This window comes from Salmo salar, chromosome 12 (assembly GCF_965601325.2).
Source record: "Salmo salar chromosome 12, fSalSal1, whole genome shotgun sequence".
Taxonomy (NCBI): Eukaryota; Metazoa; Chordata; class Actinopteri; order Salmoniformes; family Salmonidae; genus Salmo; species Salmo salar.
In genome coordinates, this window is record NC_138302.1 from 4,872,328 (window position 1) to 4,886,029 (window position 13,702).

At 42.8% G+C, this 13,702-nt stretch overlaps 1 protein-coding gene across 1 annotated transcript in view; it reads right to left on the minus strand.

Moving 5' to 3' along the window:
• The window catches only part of LOC106594956 (uncharacterized), a 30,841-nt gene that overhangs the window by 9,223 nt on the left and 7,916 nt on the right, over window positions 1-13,702 (minus strand). The window contains 7 exon segments of the mRNA XM_082958474.1: window positions 240-343; window positions 3,399-3,461; window positions 3,641-3,750; window positions 9,393-9,529; window positions 10,280-10,376; window positions 12,093-12,181; window positions 12,521-12,562. Coding sequence (XP_082814600.1) covers window positions 240-343; window positions 3,399-3,461; window positions 3,641-3,750; window positions 9,393-9,529; window positions 10,280-10,376; window positions 12,093-12,181; window positions 12,521-12,562 — 642 coding nt within the window.

Below are 13,702 nucleotides of genomic sequence, written 5' to 3' on the forward strand. Positions count from 1 at the left end.
ACACCGAGAGAGAGGGGAGAAAGAGAGACACCGAGAGAGAGGGGAGAGAGAGAGAGAGAGAGAGAGGAGAGAGAGGGAGAGAGAGAGACACCGAGAGAGAGGGAGAGAGAGAGAGAGAGAGAGAGGAGAGAGAGGGAGAGAGAGAGAGAGAGAGAATAAATAAAGCTATAGTGTGTATGAGTGTAGTTTAATTACTGACCGAGTGGTTTGTCTTAATGTGTGTGTCTCTGTGTGTGTACCTGTCGTAGGAACTTGTTAGCGATGAGAGCGTCAGGTGAGACGTCAGACTGTTTGCAGGTGAAACAGGTGTGTTCCTCTGAGTCCAGCAGACTGGTCCTGATACCTAGAGGTTAAAAGGTCATATACAGAGGTTAGAGGTCAGAGGTGAAACAAATACAGAACTGTTACTTGAGACAATAAGGACTCCCCCGTTAGCTTTCAGAAATCTGCATTTCCAAAACACAGATTAAATAATCTGCATTTTACATTGAAAGATAATGTGTTGTTTCAGCAAAGTGATCAGGGGACTAGTTCACCATCACACTAAATAAATGTTGTGTTGTTTCAGTAGAGTGATCAGGGGACTAGTTCACCATCACACTAAATAAATGCTGTTGTTTCAGTAGAGTGATCAGGGGACTAGTTCACCATCACACTAAATAAATGTTGTTGCTTCAGTAAAGTGATCAGGGGACTAGTTCACCATCACACTAAATAAATGTTGTGTTGCTTCAGTAGAGTGATCAGGGGACTAGTTCACCATCACACTAAATAAATGTTGTGTTGCTTCAGTAGAGTGATCAGGGGACTAGTTCACCATCACACTAAATAAATGTTGTGTTGCTTCAGTAGAGTGATCAGGGGACTAGTTCACCATCACACTAAATAAATGTTGTGTTGCTTCAGTAGAGTGATCAGGGGACTAGTTCACCATCACACTAAATAAATGTTGTGTTGCTTCAGTAGAGTGATCAGGGGACTAGTTCACCATCACACTAAATAAATGTTGTGTTGCTTCAGTAGAGTGATCAGGGGACTAGTTCACCATCACACTAAATAAATGTTGTGTTGCTTCAGTAGAGTGATCAGGGGACTAGTTCACCATCACACTAAATAAATGTTGTGTTGCTTCAGTAGAGTGATCAGGGGACTAGTTCACCATCACACTAAATAAATGCTGTGTTGCTTCAGTAAAGTGATCAGGGGACTAGTTCACCATCACACTAAATAAATGTTGTGTTGCTTCAGTAAAGTGATCAGGGGACTAGTTCACCATCACACTAAATAAATGTTGTGTTGCTTCAGTAGAGTGATCAGGGGACTAGTTCACCATCACACTAAATAAATGTTGTGTTGCTTCAGTAGAGTGATCAGGGGACTAGTTCACCATCACACTAAATAAATGTTGTTGTTTCAGTAGAGTGATCAGGGGACTAGTTCACCATCACACTAAATAAATGTTGTTGTTTCAGTAGAGTGATCAGGGGACTAGTTCACCATCACACTAAATAAATGCTGTTGTTTCAGTAGAGTGATCAGGGGACTAGTTCACCATCACACTAAATAAATGTTGTTGCTTCAGTAGAGTGATCAGGGGACTAGTTCACCATCACACTAAATAAATGTTGTTGTTTCAGTAGAGTGATCAGGGGACTAGTTCACCATCACACTAAATAAATGTTGTTGTTTCAGTAGAGTGATCAGGGGACTAGTTCACCATCACACTAAATAAATGTTGTTGTTTCAGTAGAGTGATCAGGGGACTAGTTCACCATCACACTAAATAAATGTTGTGTTGTTTCAGTAGAGTGATCAGGGGACTAGTTCACCATCACACTAAATAAATGTTGTTGCTTCAGTAAAGTGATCAGGGGACTAGTTCACCATCACACTAAATAAATGTTGTGTTGCTTCAGTAGAGTGATCAGGGGACTAGTTCACCATCACACTAAATAAATGTTGTGTTGCTTCAGTAGAGTGATCAGGGGACTAGTTCACCATCACACTAAATAAATGTTGTGTTGCTTCAGTAGAGTGATCAGGGGACTAGTTCACCATCACACTAAATAAATGTTGTGTTGCTTCAGTAGAGTGATCAGGGGACTAGTTCACCATCACACTAAATAAATGTTGTGTTGCTTCAGTAGAGTGATCAGGGGACTAGTTCACCATCACACTAAATAAATGTTGTGTTGCTTCAGTAGAGTGATCAGGGGACTAGTTCACCATCACACTAAATAAATGTTGTTGCTTCAGTAGAGTGATCAGGGGACTAGTTCACCATCACACTAAATAAATGTTGTTGCTTCAGTAGAGTGATCAGGGGACTAGTTCACCATCACACTAAATAAATGTTGTTGCTTCAGTAGAGTGATCAGGGGACTAGTTCACCATCACACTAAATAAATGTTGTTGCTTCAGTAGAGTGATCAGGGGACTAGTTCACCATCACACTAAATAAATGTTGTGTTGTTTCAGTAGAGTGATCAGGGGACTAGTTCACCATCACACTAAATAAATGCTGTTGTTTCAGTAGAGTGATCAGGGGACTAGTTCACCATCACACTAAATAAATGCTGTTGTTTCAGTAGAGTGATCAGGGGACTAGTTCACCATCACACTAAATAAATGCTGTTGTTTCAGTAGAGTGATCAGGGGACTAGTTCACCATCACACTAAATAAATGTTGTGTTGCTTCAGTAGAGTGATCAGGGGACTAGTTCACCATCACACTAAATAAATGCTGTTGTTTCAGTAGAGTGATCAGGGGACTAGTTCACCATCACACTAAATAAATGTTTGCAAAACATTCAAACAAAAAATAGCTTTGTTTTCATCCCATGACAACAGAAATGCAACACTATTCGGCTGGCAGCCACACAAGTAAATTAACTTCCAATGAAAGAGCAAGGAACGTTTTGCAAAGGCCATCAGATGTCTTATTTCCTAATGTTTTGCTGGAAGTTAATCTTGCAAGATATTTCTGTGGACATTTTTTTTGTTATGCTTGAAAAAAGGCAGAATTCTGACCAAAATATAACCTAGGGACGGGAAATTCCATGTACCTCACGATATGATCACGATACTTAGGCACCGATACGATGTGTTTTGCGATTCAATACTGTGATTTTATTGCGATTTCGACGTTCCAGACATATTGCTCATCACGTCTGCTGCTATCGAGTAGGGAAGATCAGAGGTCGTTTCACAAAGACAATGCTAACTAGCATTAGCTCAATGACTGGAAGTCTACAGGAAGTGCCAGCATGCCATCTGTTCCTGTTCATCCCACTCTGGCGAAGTGGGGCCCTAGATCACCGGTTAGTCTGGGGGTGGGTGGGGTGGGGTGGGGGGGGGGGCTGGTGAAGAAAAGTTTGAAAACTCCTGTGTTAACTCACAGTCATCACAGTAGGAGTTACCACAGCAGGGTATGACCACAGCATCACTCATCAGGTCGTTACCTGGAACAGATTAGAACACAGACAAAGTGATTCAAAGACGCGTTTCAAAGACATTTTAACAACAAATCGCTGCTCAGATATAATTATTGGTGTTTGACAAAAGATATCCTAGTTAAATTAAATCAAAACAATAAACAAATTGCATAATTAAATGTAATAATAATGAATGCGTTAATTACAGATGGGGCAGAGCAGCTCATCAGGGATTGGATCAGCCTCATCTTCAGACGATGACGCTTCACGAGGAACAAAGGGGGGACGCTCCTTCTTACCCAGAGCATAGGCCTCCCTGTAACACATTATATTATCTATACTCTCTCCTACTTACCCAGAGCATAGGCCTCCCTGTAACACATTATATTATCTATACTCTCTCCTACTTACCCAGAGCATAGGCCTCCCTGTAACACATTATATTATCTATACTCTCTCCTACTTACCCAGAGCATAGGCCTCCCTGTAACACATTATATTATCTATACTCTCTCCTACTTACCCAGAGCATAGGCCTCCCTGTAACACATTATATTATCTATACTCTCTCCTACTTACCCAGAGCATAGGCCTCCCTGTAACACATTATATTATCTATACTCTCTCCTACTTACCCAGAGCATAGGCCTCCCTGTAACACATTATATTATCTATACTCTCTCCTACTTACCCAGAGCATAGGCCTCCCTGTAACACATTATATTATCTATACTCTCTCCTTCTTACCCAGAGCATAGGCCTCCCTGTAACACATTATATTATCTATACTCTCTCCTACTTACCCAGAGCATAGGCCTCCCTGTAACACATTATATTATCTATACTCTCTCCTACTTACCCAGAACATAGGCTTCCCTGTAACACATTATATTATCTATACTCTCTCCTTCTTACCCAGAGCATAGGCCTCCCTGTAACACATTATATTATCTATACTCTCTCCTACTTACCCAGAGCATAGGCCTCCCTGTAACACATTATATTATCTATACTCTCTCCTACTTACCCAGAGCATAGGCCTCCCTGTAACACATTATATTATCTATACTCTCTCCTTCTTACCCAGAGCATAGGCCTCCCTGTAACACATTATATTATCTATACTCTCTCCTACTTACCCAGAGCATAGGCCTCCCTGTAACACATTATATTATCTATACTCTCTCCTACTTACCCAGAGCATAGGCCTCCCTGTAACACATTATATTATCTATACTCTCTCCTACTTACCCAGAGCATAGGCCTCCCTGTAACACATTATATTATCTATACTCTCTCCTACTTACCCAGAGCATAGGCCTCCCTGTAACACATTATATTATCTATACTCTCTCCTTCTTACCCAGAGCATAGGCCTCCCTGTAACACATTATATTATCTATACTCTCTCCTACTTACCCAGAGCATAGGCCTCCCTGTAACACATTATATTATCTATACTCTCTCCTACTTACCCAGAGCATAGGCCTCCCTGTAACACATTATATTATCTATACTCTCTCCTACTTACCCAGAGCATAGGCCTCCCTGTAACACATTATATTATCTATACTCTCTCCTACTTACCCAGAGCATAGGCCTCCCTGTAACACATTATATTATCTATACTCTCTCCTTCTTACCCAGAGCATAGGCCTCCCTGTAACACATTATATTATCTATACTCTCTCCTACTTACCCAGAGCATAGGCCTCCCTGTAACACATTATATTATCTATACTCTCTCCTACTTACCCAGAACATAGGCCTCCCTGTAACACATTATATTATCTATACTCTCTCCTACTTACCCAGAGCATAGGCCTCCCTGTAACACATTATATTATCTATACTCTCTCCTACTTACCCAGAGCATAGGCCTCCCTGTAACACATTATATTATCTATACTCTCTCCTACTTACCCAGAGCATAGGCCTCCCTGTAACACATTATATTATCTATACTCTCTCCTACTTACCCAGAGCATAGGCCTCCCTGTAACACATTATATTATCTATACTCTCTCCTACTTACCCAGAGCATAGGCCTCCCTGTAACACATTATATTATCTATACTCTCTCCTACTTACCCAGAGCATAGGCCTCCCTGTAACACATTATATTATCTATACTCTCTCCTACTTACCCAGAGCATAGGCCTCCCTGTAACACATTATATTATCTATACTCTCTCCTACTTACCCAGAGCATAGGCCTCCCTGTAACACATATTATCTATACTCTCTCCTACTTACCCAGAACATAGGCCTCCCTGTAACACATTATATTATCTATACTCTCTCCTACTTACCCAGAGCATAGGCCTCCCTGTAACACATTATATTATCTATACTCTCTCCTACTTACCCAGAGCATAGGCCTCCCTGTAACACATTATATTATCTATACTCTCTCCTACTTACCCAGAGCATAGGCCTCCCTGTAACACATTATATTATCTATACTCTCTCCTACTTACCCAGAGCATAGGCCTCCCTGTAACACATTATATTATCTATACTCTCTCCTACTTACCCAGAGCATAGGCCTCCCTGTAACACATTATATTATCTATACTCTCTCCTACTTACCCAGAGCATAGGCCTCCCTGTAACACATTATATTATCTATACTCTCTCCTACTTACCCAGAGCATAGGCCTCCCTGTAACACATTATATTATCTATACTCTCTCCTACTTACCCAGAGCATAGGCCTCCCTGTAACACATTATATTATCTATACTCTCTCCTACTTACCCAGAGCATAGGCCTCCCTGTAACACATTATATTATCTATACTCTCTCCTACTTACCCAGAACATAGGCCTCCCTGTAACACATTATATTATCTATACTCTCTCCTACTTACCCAGAGCATAGGCCTCCCTGTAACACATTATATTATCTATACTCTCTCCTACTTACCCAGAGCATAGGCCTCCCTGTAACACATTATATTATCTATACTCTCTCCTACTTACCCAGAGCATAGGCCTCCCTGTAACACATTATATTATCTATACTCTCTCCTTCTTACCCAGAGCATAGGCCTCCCTGTAACACATTATATTATCTATACTCTCTCCTACTTACCCAGAGCATAGGCCTCCCTGTAACACATTATATTATCTATACTCTCTCCTACTTACCCAGAACATAGGCCTCCCTGTAACACATTATATTATCTATACTCTCTCCTACTTACCCAGAGCATAGGCCTCCCTGTAACACATTATATTATCTATACTCTCTCCTACTTACCCAGAGCATAGGCCTCCCTGTAACACATTATATTATCTATACTCTCTCCTACTTACCCAGAGCATAGGCCTCCCTGTAACACATTATATTATCTATACTCTCTCCTTCTTACCCAGAGCATAGGCCTCCCTGTAACACATTATATTATCTATACTCTCTCCTTCTTACCCAGAGCATAGGCCTCCCTGTAACACATTATATTATCTATACTCTCTCCTACTTACCCAGAGCATAGGCCTCCCTGTAACACATTATATTATCTATACTCTCTCCTACTTACCCAGAGCATAGGCCTCCCTGTAACACATTATATTATCTATACTCTCTCCTACTTACCCAGAGCATAGGCCTCCCTGTAACACATTATATTATCTATACTCTCTCCTACTTACCCAGAGCATAGGCCTCCCTGTAACACATTATATTATCTATACTCTCTCCTTCTTACCCAGAGCATAGGCCTCCCTGTAACACATTATATTATCTATACTCTCTCCTACTTACCCAGAGCATAGGCCTCCCTGTAACACATTATATTATCTATACTCTCTCCTACTTACCCAGAGCATAGGCCTCCCTGTAACACATTATATTATCTATACTCTCACCTTCTTACCCAGAGCATAGGCCTCCCTGTAACACATTATATTATCTATACTCTCTCCTACTTACCCAGAGCATAGGCCTCCCTGTAACACATTATATTATCTATACTCTCTCCTACTTACCCAGAGCATAGGCCTCCCTGTAACACATTATATTATCTATACTCTCTCCTACTTACCCAGAGCATAGGCCTCCCTGTAACACATTATATTATCTATACTCTCTCCTACTTACCCAGAGCATAGGCCTCCCTGTAACACATTATATTATCTATACTCTCTCCTACTTACCCAGAGCATAGGCCTCCCTGTAACACATTATATTATCTATACTCTCTCCTACTTACCCAGAGCATAGGCCTCCCTGTAACACATTATATTATCTATACTCTCTCCTACTTACCCAGAGCATAGGCCTCCCTGTAACACATTATATTATCTATACTCTCTCCTACTTACCCAGAGCATAGGCCTCCCTGTAACACATTATATTATCTATACTCTCTCCTACTTACCCAGAGCATAGGCCTCCCTGTAACACATTATATTATCTATACTCTCTCCTTCTTACCCAGAGCATAGGCCTCCCTGTAACACATTATATTATCTATACTCTCTCCTACTTACCCAGAGCATAGGCCTCCCTGTAACACATTATATTATCTATACTCTCTCCTACTTACCCAGAGCATAGGCCTCCCTGTAACACATTATATTATCTATACTCTCTCCTACTTACCCAGAGCATAGGCCTCCCTGTAACACATTATATTATCTATACTCTCTCCTACTTACCCAGAGCATAGGCCTCCCTGTAACACATTATATTATCTATACTCTCTCCTACTTACCCAGAGCATAGGCCTCCCTGTAACACATTATATTATCTATACTCTCTCCTACTTACCCAGAGCATAGGCCTCCCTGTAACACATTATATTATCTATACTCTCTCCTACTTACCCAGAGCATAGGCCTCCCTGTAACACATTATATTATCTATACTCTCTCCTACTTACCCAGAGCATAGGCCTCCCTGTAACACATTATATTATCTATACTCTCTCCTACTTACCCAGAGCATAGGCCTCCCTGTAACACATTATATTATCTATACTCTCTCCTACTTACCCAGAGCATAGGCCTCCCTGTAACACATTATATTATCTATACTCTCTCCTACTTACCCAGAGCATAGGCCTCCCTGTAACACATTATATTATCTATACTCTCTCCTACTTACCCAGAGCATAGGCCTCCCTGTAACACATTATATTATCTATACTCTCTCCTACTTACCCAGAGCATAGGCCTCCCTGTAACACATTATATTATCTATACTCTCTCCTACTTACCCAGAGCATAGGCCTCCCTGTAACACATTATATTATCTATACTCTCTCCTACTTACCCAGAGCATAGGCCTCCCTGTAACACATTATATTATCTATACTCTCTCCTACTTACCCAGAGCATAGGCCTCCCTGTAACACATTATATTATCTATACTCTCTCCTACTTACCCAGAGCATAGGCCTCCCTGTAACACATTATATTATCTATACTATCTCCTACTTACCCAGAGCATAGGCCTCCCTGTAACACATTATATTATCTATACTCTCTCCTACTTACCCAGAGCATAGGCCTCCCTGTAACACATTATATTATCTATACTCTCTCCTTCTTACCCAGAGCATAGGCCTCCCTGTAACACATTATATTATCTATACTCTCTCCTTCTTACCCAGAGCATAGGCCTCCCTGTAACACATTATATTATCTATACTCTGTCCTACTTACCCAGAGCATAGGCCTCCCTGTAACACATTATATTATCTATACTCTCTCCTACTTACCCAGAGCATAGGCCTCCCTGTAACACATTATATTATCTATACTCTCTCCTACTTACCCAGAGCATAGGCCTCCCTGTAACACATTATATTATCTATACTCTCTCCTTACTACCTAGAACACGAAAACACAAAATGAGCAGAGAGAGTGAGCGAGACAGGCAGAGACAGACAGACACAGACAGACAGAGAGAGAGACAGACAGAGACAGACAGAGAGCGTGTGGTACGTACGCGTCTATAGCAGGAATAGCGTATTCTCCAGTGCTGGTCAACATGGCTCCTTTAGTTCCTGGTTCAGCCTTCACCATAAAGCTCTGAGGGATCCCTTTACTGGTCCTGACTGGCTTAGGAGCCTCTACACTCTTATCCTACAACACAGCACGTAGGGTTAAATCATGTTGTGTTATGTAGATTCGTATCATCTGCATGGGGCCGTGTTTGATGTAGTGGTCATTCTTGCCACCGCGAAAGCAGGTGTAGTGTTTATGTAGTGTATATGTAGTGTACACTGACCAGACAGTGTATTAGGTACACCACCCAGTTCATGAAAATGGTTCGCTCCTACAGACAGTGAGTCACATGGCCGTGGCTTGTTATATAAAGCAGGCAGACAGGCATCGAGGCATTCAGTTACTGTTCCATTGAACGTTAGAATGGGCAAAACTAGTGACGTTTCCAGTATCTCAGAAACGACCGCCCTCCTGGGCTTGTCAGGGTTTACTGAGAAGGGTGCGACAAACAAAAAACATCCAGTCAGCGGCAGTCCTGTGGGTGAAAACAGCTCATTGATGAGAGAGGTCTAAGGAGAATGGCAATAATCGTGTCAGGATTTGGGGTTAGCAGCATCAGTCCATGGACCCATCCTGCCTGGTGTTAACGGTACAGGCTGGTGGCGGTGGTGTACCGTTGTCCTGTCCAATCTGCTGTAACTGCACGATGCCATCTCATCAGCACAGACCGACATCCCTGTGGAACGTTTCCGACTTGAAGACTCTATGCCCTGAAGAATTCAGGCTGTTCTGGAGGCAAAAGGGGGGGGGGGGGGGGGTCCGGGACTAGATGGGTGTACCTAATAAACTGGCCGGTGAATGTATATGTAATGTTATGTAGATTCGTACCATCTGCATTGGGCAGTGTTTGATGTAGTGTCCGTTCTTGCCACAGCGATAGCAGGTGTAATGTGCAGGAGGCGGTCCGACGGCCTTCTTAGAGTAACTGAGGAGAGACACAGAAAAACACATTGAAAAAGGTTGAGTCAGTGAGCATCAAGTAGACCACAATACTGGGGTCGATTCCCACACAACTAAAGAGCGTTGAAGCGTGAGGCTAAACTTGTCCCCGTTTTGGTCCCGTAGCTACCACATTGACGCATGAACCGTACCCGTACACAGAAACTTGGTGACAGAGAGCATCATCTTGCATCACCCATCATCTGCAGTTCATCCTGCTACTGAGTCTCAGTTTAAACACTAGACTAAAGTTTACTAAAACAGCAGAGGTGTGGAGTCCACTGTCGAGTCGGACTCCAGTCACAAATTTGATGACTTGAGACCCGACTTGATAGAAAATAAAACTTGACCTCTACTTTGACTTGAGGTTGAGGACTAGAATTTGGCCAGGTTATGTACCATTTCGTCTCAAATTTTCTGGCACGGAGTCTCCGTAGATTATGCTACTCCTCACGCAGCTAGAGACAGACTAATTGGCTAGTGAATACTTATGTAAATGTCATTTTTCAGATTAATTTTTTATACATTTGGAAACATTTATAAAAATGTGTTTTTGCTTTGTCATTATGGGGTATTCTGTGTAGATGGATTACATTGTCCCCCCCTCATCAATTTTAAAATAAGGCTGTAACATAACAAAAATGTGGAAAAAGTCAAGGGGGGGGTCTGAATACTTTCCGAAAGCACTGTATAACATATCTTTAGATGGTTCTTCATTTTTAACTAAAATGTCAGATGAGACCTGGGGACTATACGATTCTATTTGGAGTTGAAGACATTGTATAGATGTTTTTTTTTTTTTTTTTTTTTTTACGTGACTTGAATAAAATGTGTGATTCTACAGATGCCAGAGAATGCTACCTGCCTGAGTGCATTGAGCCAACTGTAAAGTTTGGTGGAGGAGGAATAATGGTCTGGGGATGTTTTTCATGGTTCGGGCTAGGCAGCTTAGTTGCAGTGAAGGGAAATCTTAATGCTACAGCATACAATGACATTCTACAAGATTCTGTGCTTCCAACTTTTTGGCAACAGTTTGAGGAAGGCCCTTCCCTGTTTCAGCATTGCAACTCCCCCCGCGCACAAAGCGAGGTCCATACAGAAATGGTTTGTCGAGATCCGTGTGGAAGAACTTGACTGGCTTGCACAGAGCCCTGCCCTCAACCCCACATCAAACACCTTTGGGATGAATTAGTACTCCGACTGCATGCCAGGTCTAATCGCCCAACAGCAGTGCCTGACCTCACTAATGCTTGTGGCTAAATGGAAGCAAGTCCCCTGCAGCAATGTCCCAATATCTAGTGGAAAGCCTTCCCAGAAGAGTGGAGGCTGTTATGGGGGGGGGGGGGGGGGGGGCAACTGCATATTAATGCCCATGATTTTGGAATAAGATGTTCGAGGAACAGGTCTCCACATACTTTACGGTCATGCAGTGTGTATATCTTTATGAGCTGGATTGCCTATCTTTGCAATTAGTTATTTTCGTTTGCTCTCGTTAGCATATTTAGCTAGCAGCCTCCATGGAAATTCTCTATCAGTTGTGCTAATTTTGTTAGCATTCTGGTAATGGACACACAATGGGTTTTTTGTTGTTGTATTTTCAGCACTAAGACATTAATACTGTAAATCCTCTGGGATGAGAAGGACGGCATGACAATGTGATCATGTGGATACCGCCCAACCCTACTGTGGGTGTTACACTCACTGTATGGGGTCATATTCACTGTTGGACTGGGACATCATGGCTCTGATCTTGTCATCCTCTGATGCATTGGCCTCCGCTAGGTTGGCAGTCTGAAGAGAGAGGGAGGGGAATGGGGCGATGGGAATGAGGCGAATGGGCGAGAGGAATGAGGAGAATGGGCGAGAGGAATAAGGAGAATGGGCGAGAGGAATAAGGAGAATGGGCGAGAGGAATAAGGAGAATGGGCGAGAGGAATAAGGAGAATGGGCGAGAGGAATGAGGAGAATGGGCGAGAGGAATGAGGAGAGAGAGATGAGGAGTGGAGTTAGAGGAAGATGACAAGAGTTAATCAATTTACATTTTAATTCATGCCCCGAATTAATGAGTTGAAATTAAATTAACCCCAACCTGATTCCCACAGACCAAACACACAGAGAAAGAGACAGTACCTTAGAGAGCTGGGCCAGGGAGACGGACGGTGAAGAGTCGGTCTGAAGGAGAAGAGCAACATTAAGACAGAACAGAGTCAAAGCGGACATCACCACCTGTCTGCCTGGGAGCAGACACTGGCTCAATCTAGAGATGGCATGGTTTCTGTTTCCTTCTGAAAAGACATTGGAGAAGATACCATCCACCTGTCTTTTGAGAAGGAGGCAGGAGATAGGAGGTGAGGAATCAAGGACACACAGTAAGATTGATCACCCATTCCATAGCCAGAAAGGCAGATCATAGAGATCCAGTCAACTCATATCACTAATACAATGTGACAGTTACACCAATGTTATGGTTCAGTAGTTCTGACCAGAAGTCCATCAGGAACACCATGGTGTAGGGTCAAGTTTCCATCCCTAAACACTGATCTGGGCTCAGTCCTTCATTTCCAGACGAATGGTTATGGTACGGATTGGTGGCAGGGAAGCTGATCCTAGATCTGTACCGAGGGGACGAACGCAGCAGAGCCTGACCATTTCCTCACCGTCCTTCTCCTCCAATACGACGTGAGGAGGAACCGCAAAACATTGAGGTTCAAACAGGAACTGATGCTGGGGGGGGTACATTGGTACTACAGCCTGGCTAGCTACGGAAGTAGTAGTAGTAGTAGTAGGTACTACAGCCTGGCTAGCTACACCAGTAGTAGTAGTAGGTACTACAGCCTGGCTAGCTACACCAGTAGTAGTAGTAGGTACTACAGCCTGGCTAGCTACACCAGTAGTAGTAGTAGGTACTACAGCCTGGCTAGCTACACCAGTAGTAGTAGTAGGTACTACAGCCTGGCTAGCTACACCAGTAGTAGTAGTAGGTACTACAGCCTGGCTAGCTACACCATACAGCCTGGCTAGCTACACCAGTAGTAGTAGTAGGTACTACAGCCTGGCTAGCTACACTAGTAGTAGGTACTACAGCCTGGCTAGCTACACCATACAGCCTGGCTAGCTACACCAGTAGTAGTAGTAGGTACTACAGCCTGGCTAGCTACACCATACAGCCTGGCTAGCTACACCAGTAGTAGTAGTAGGTACTACAGCCTGGCTAGCTACACCAGTAGTAGTAGTAGGTACTACAGCCTGGCTAGCTACAGTGGGGCAAAAAAGTATTTAGTCAGCCACCAATTGTGCAAGTTCTCCCACTTA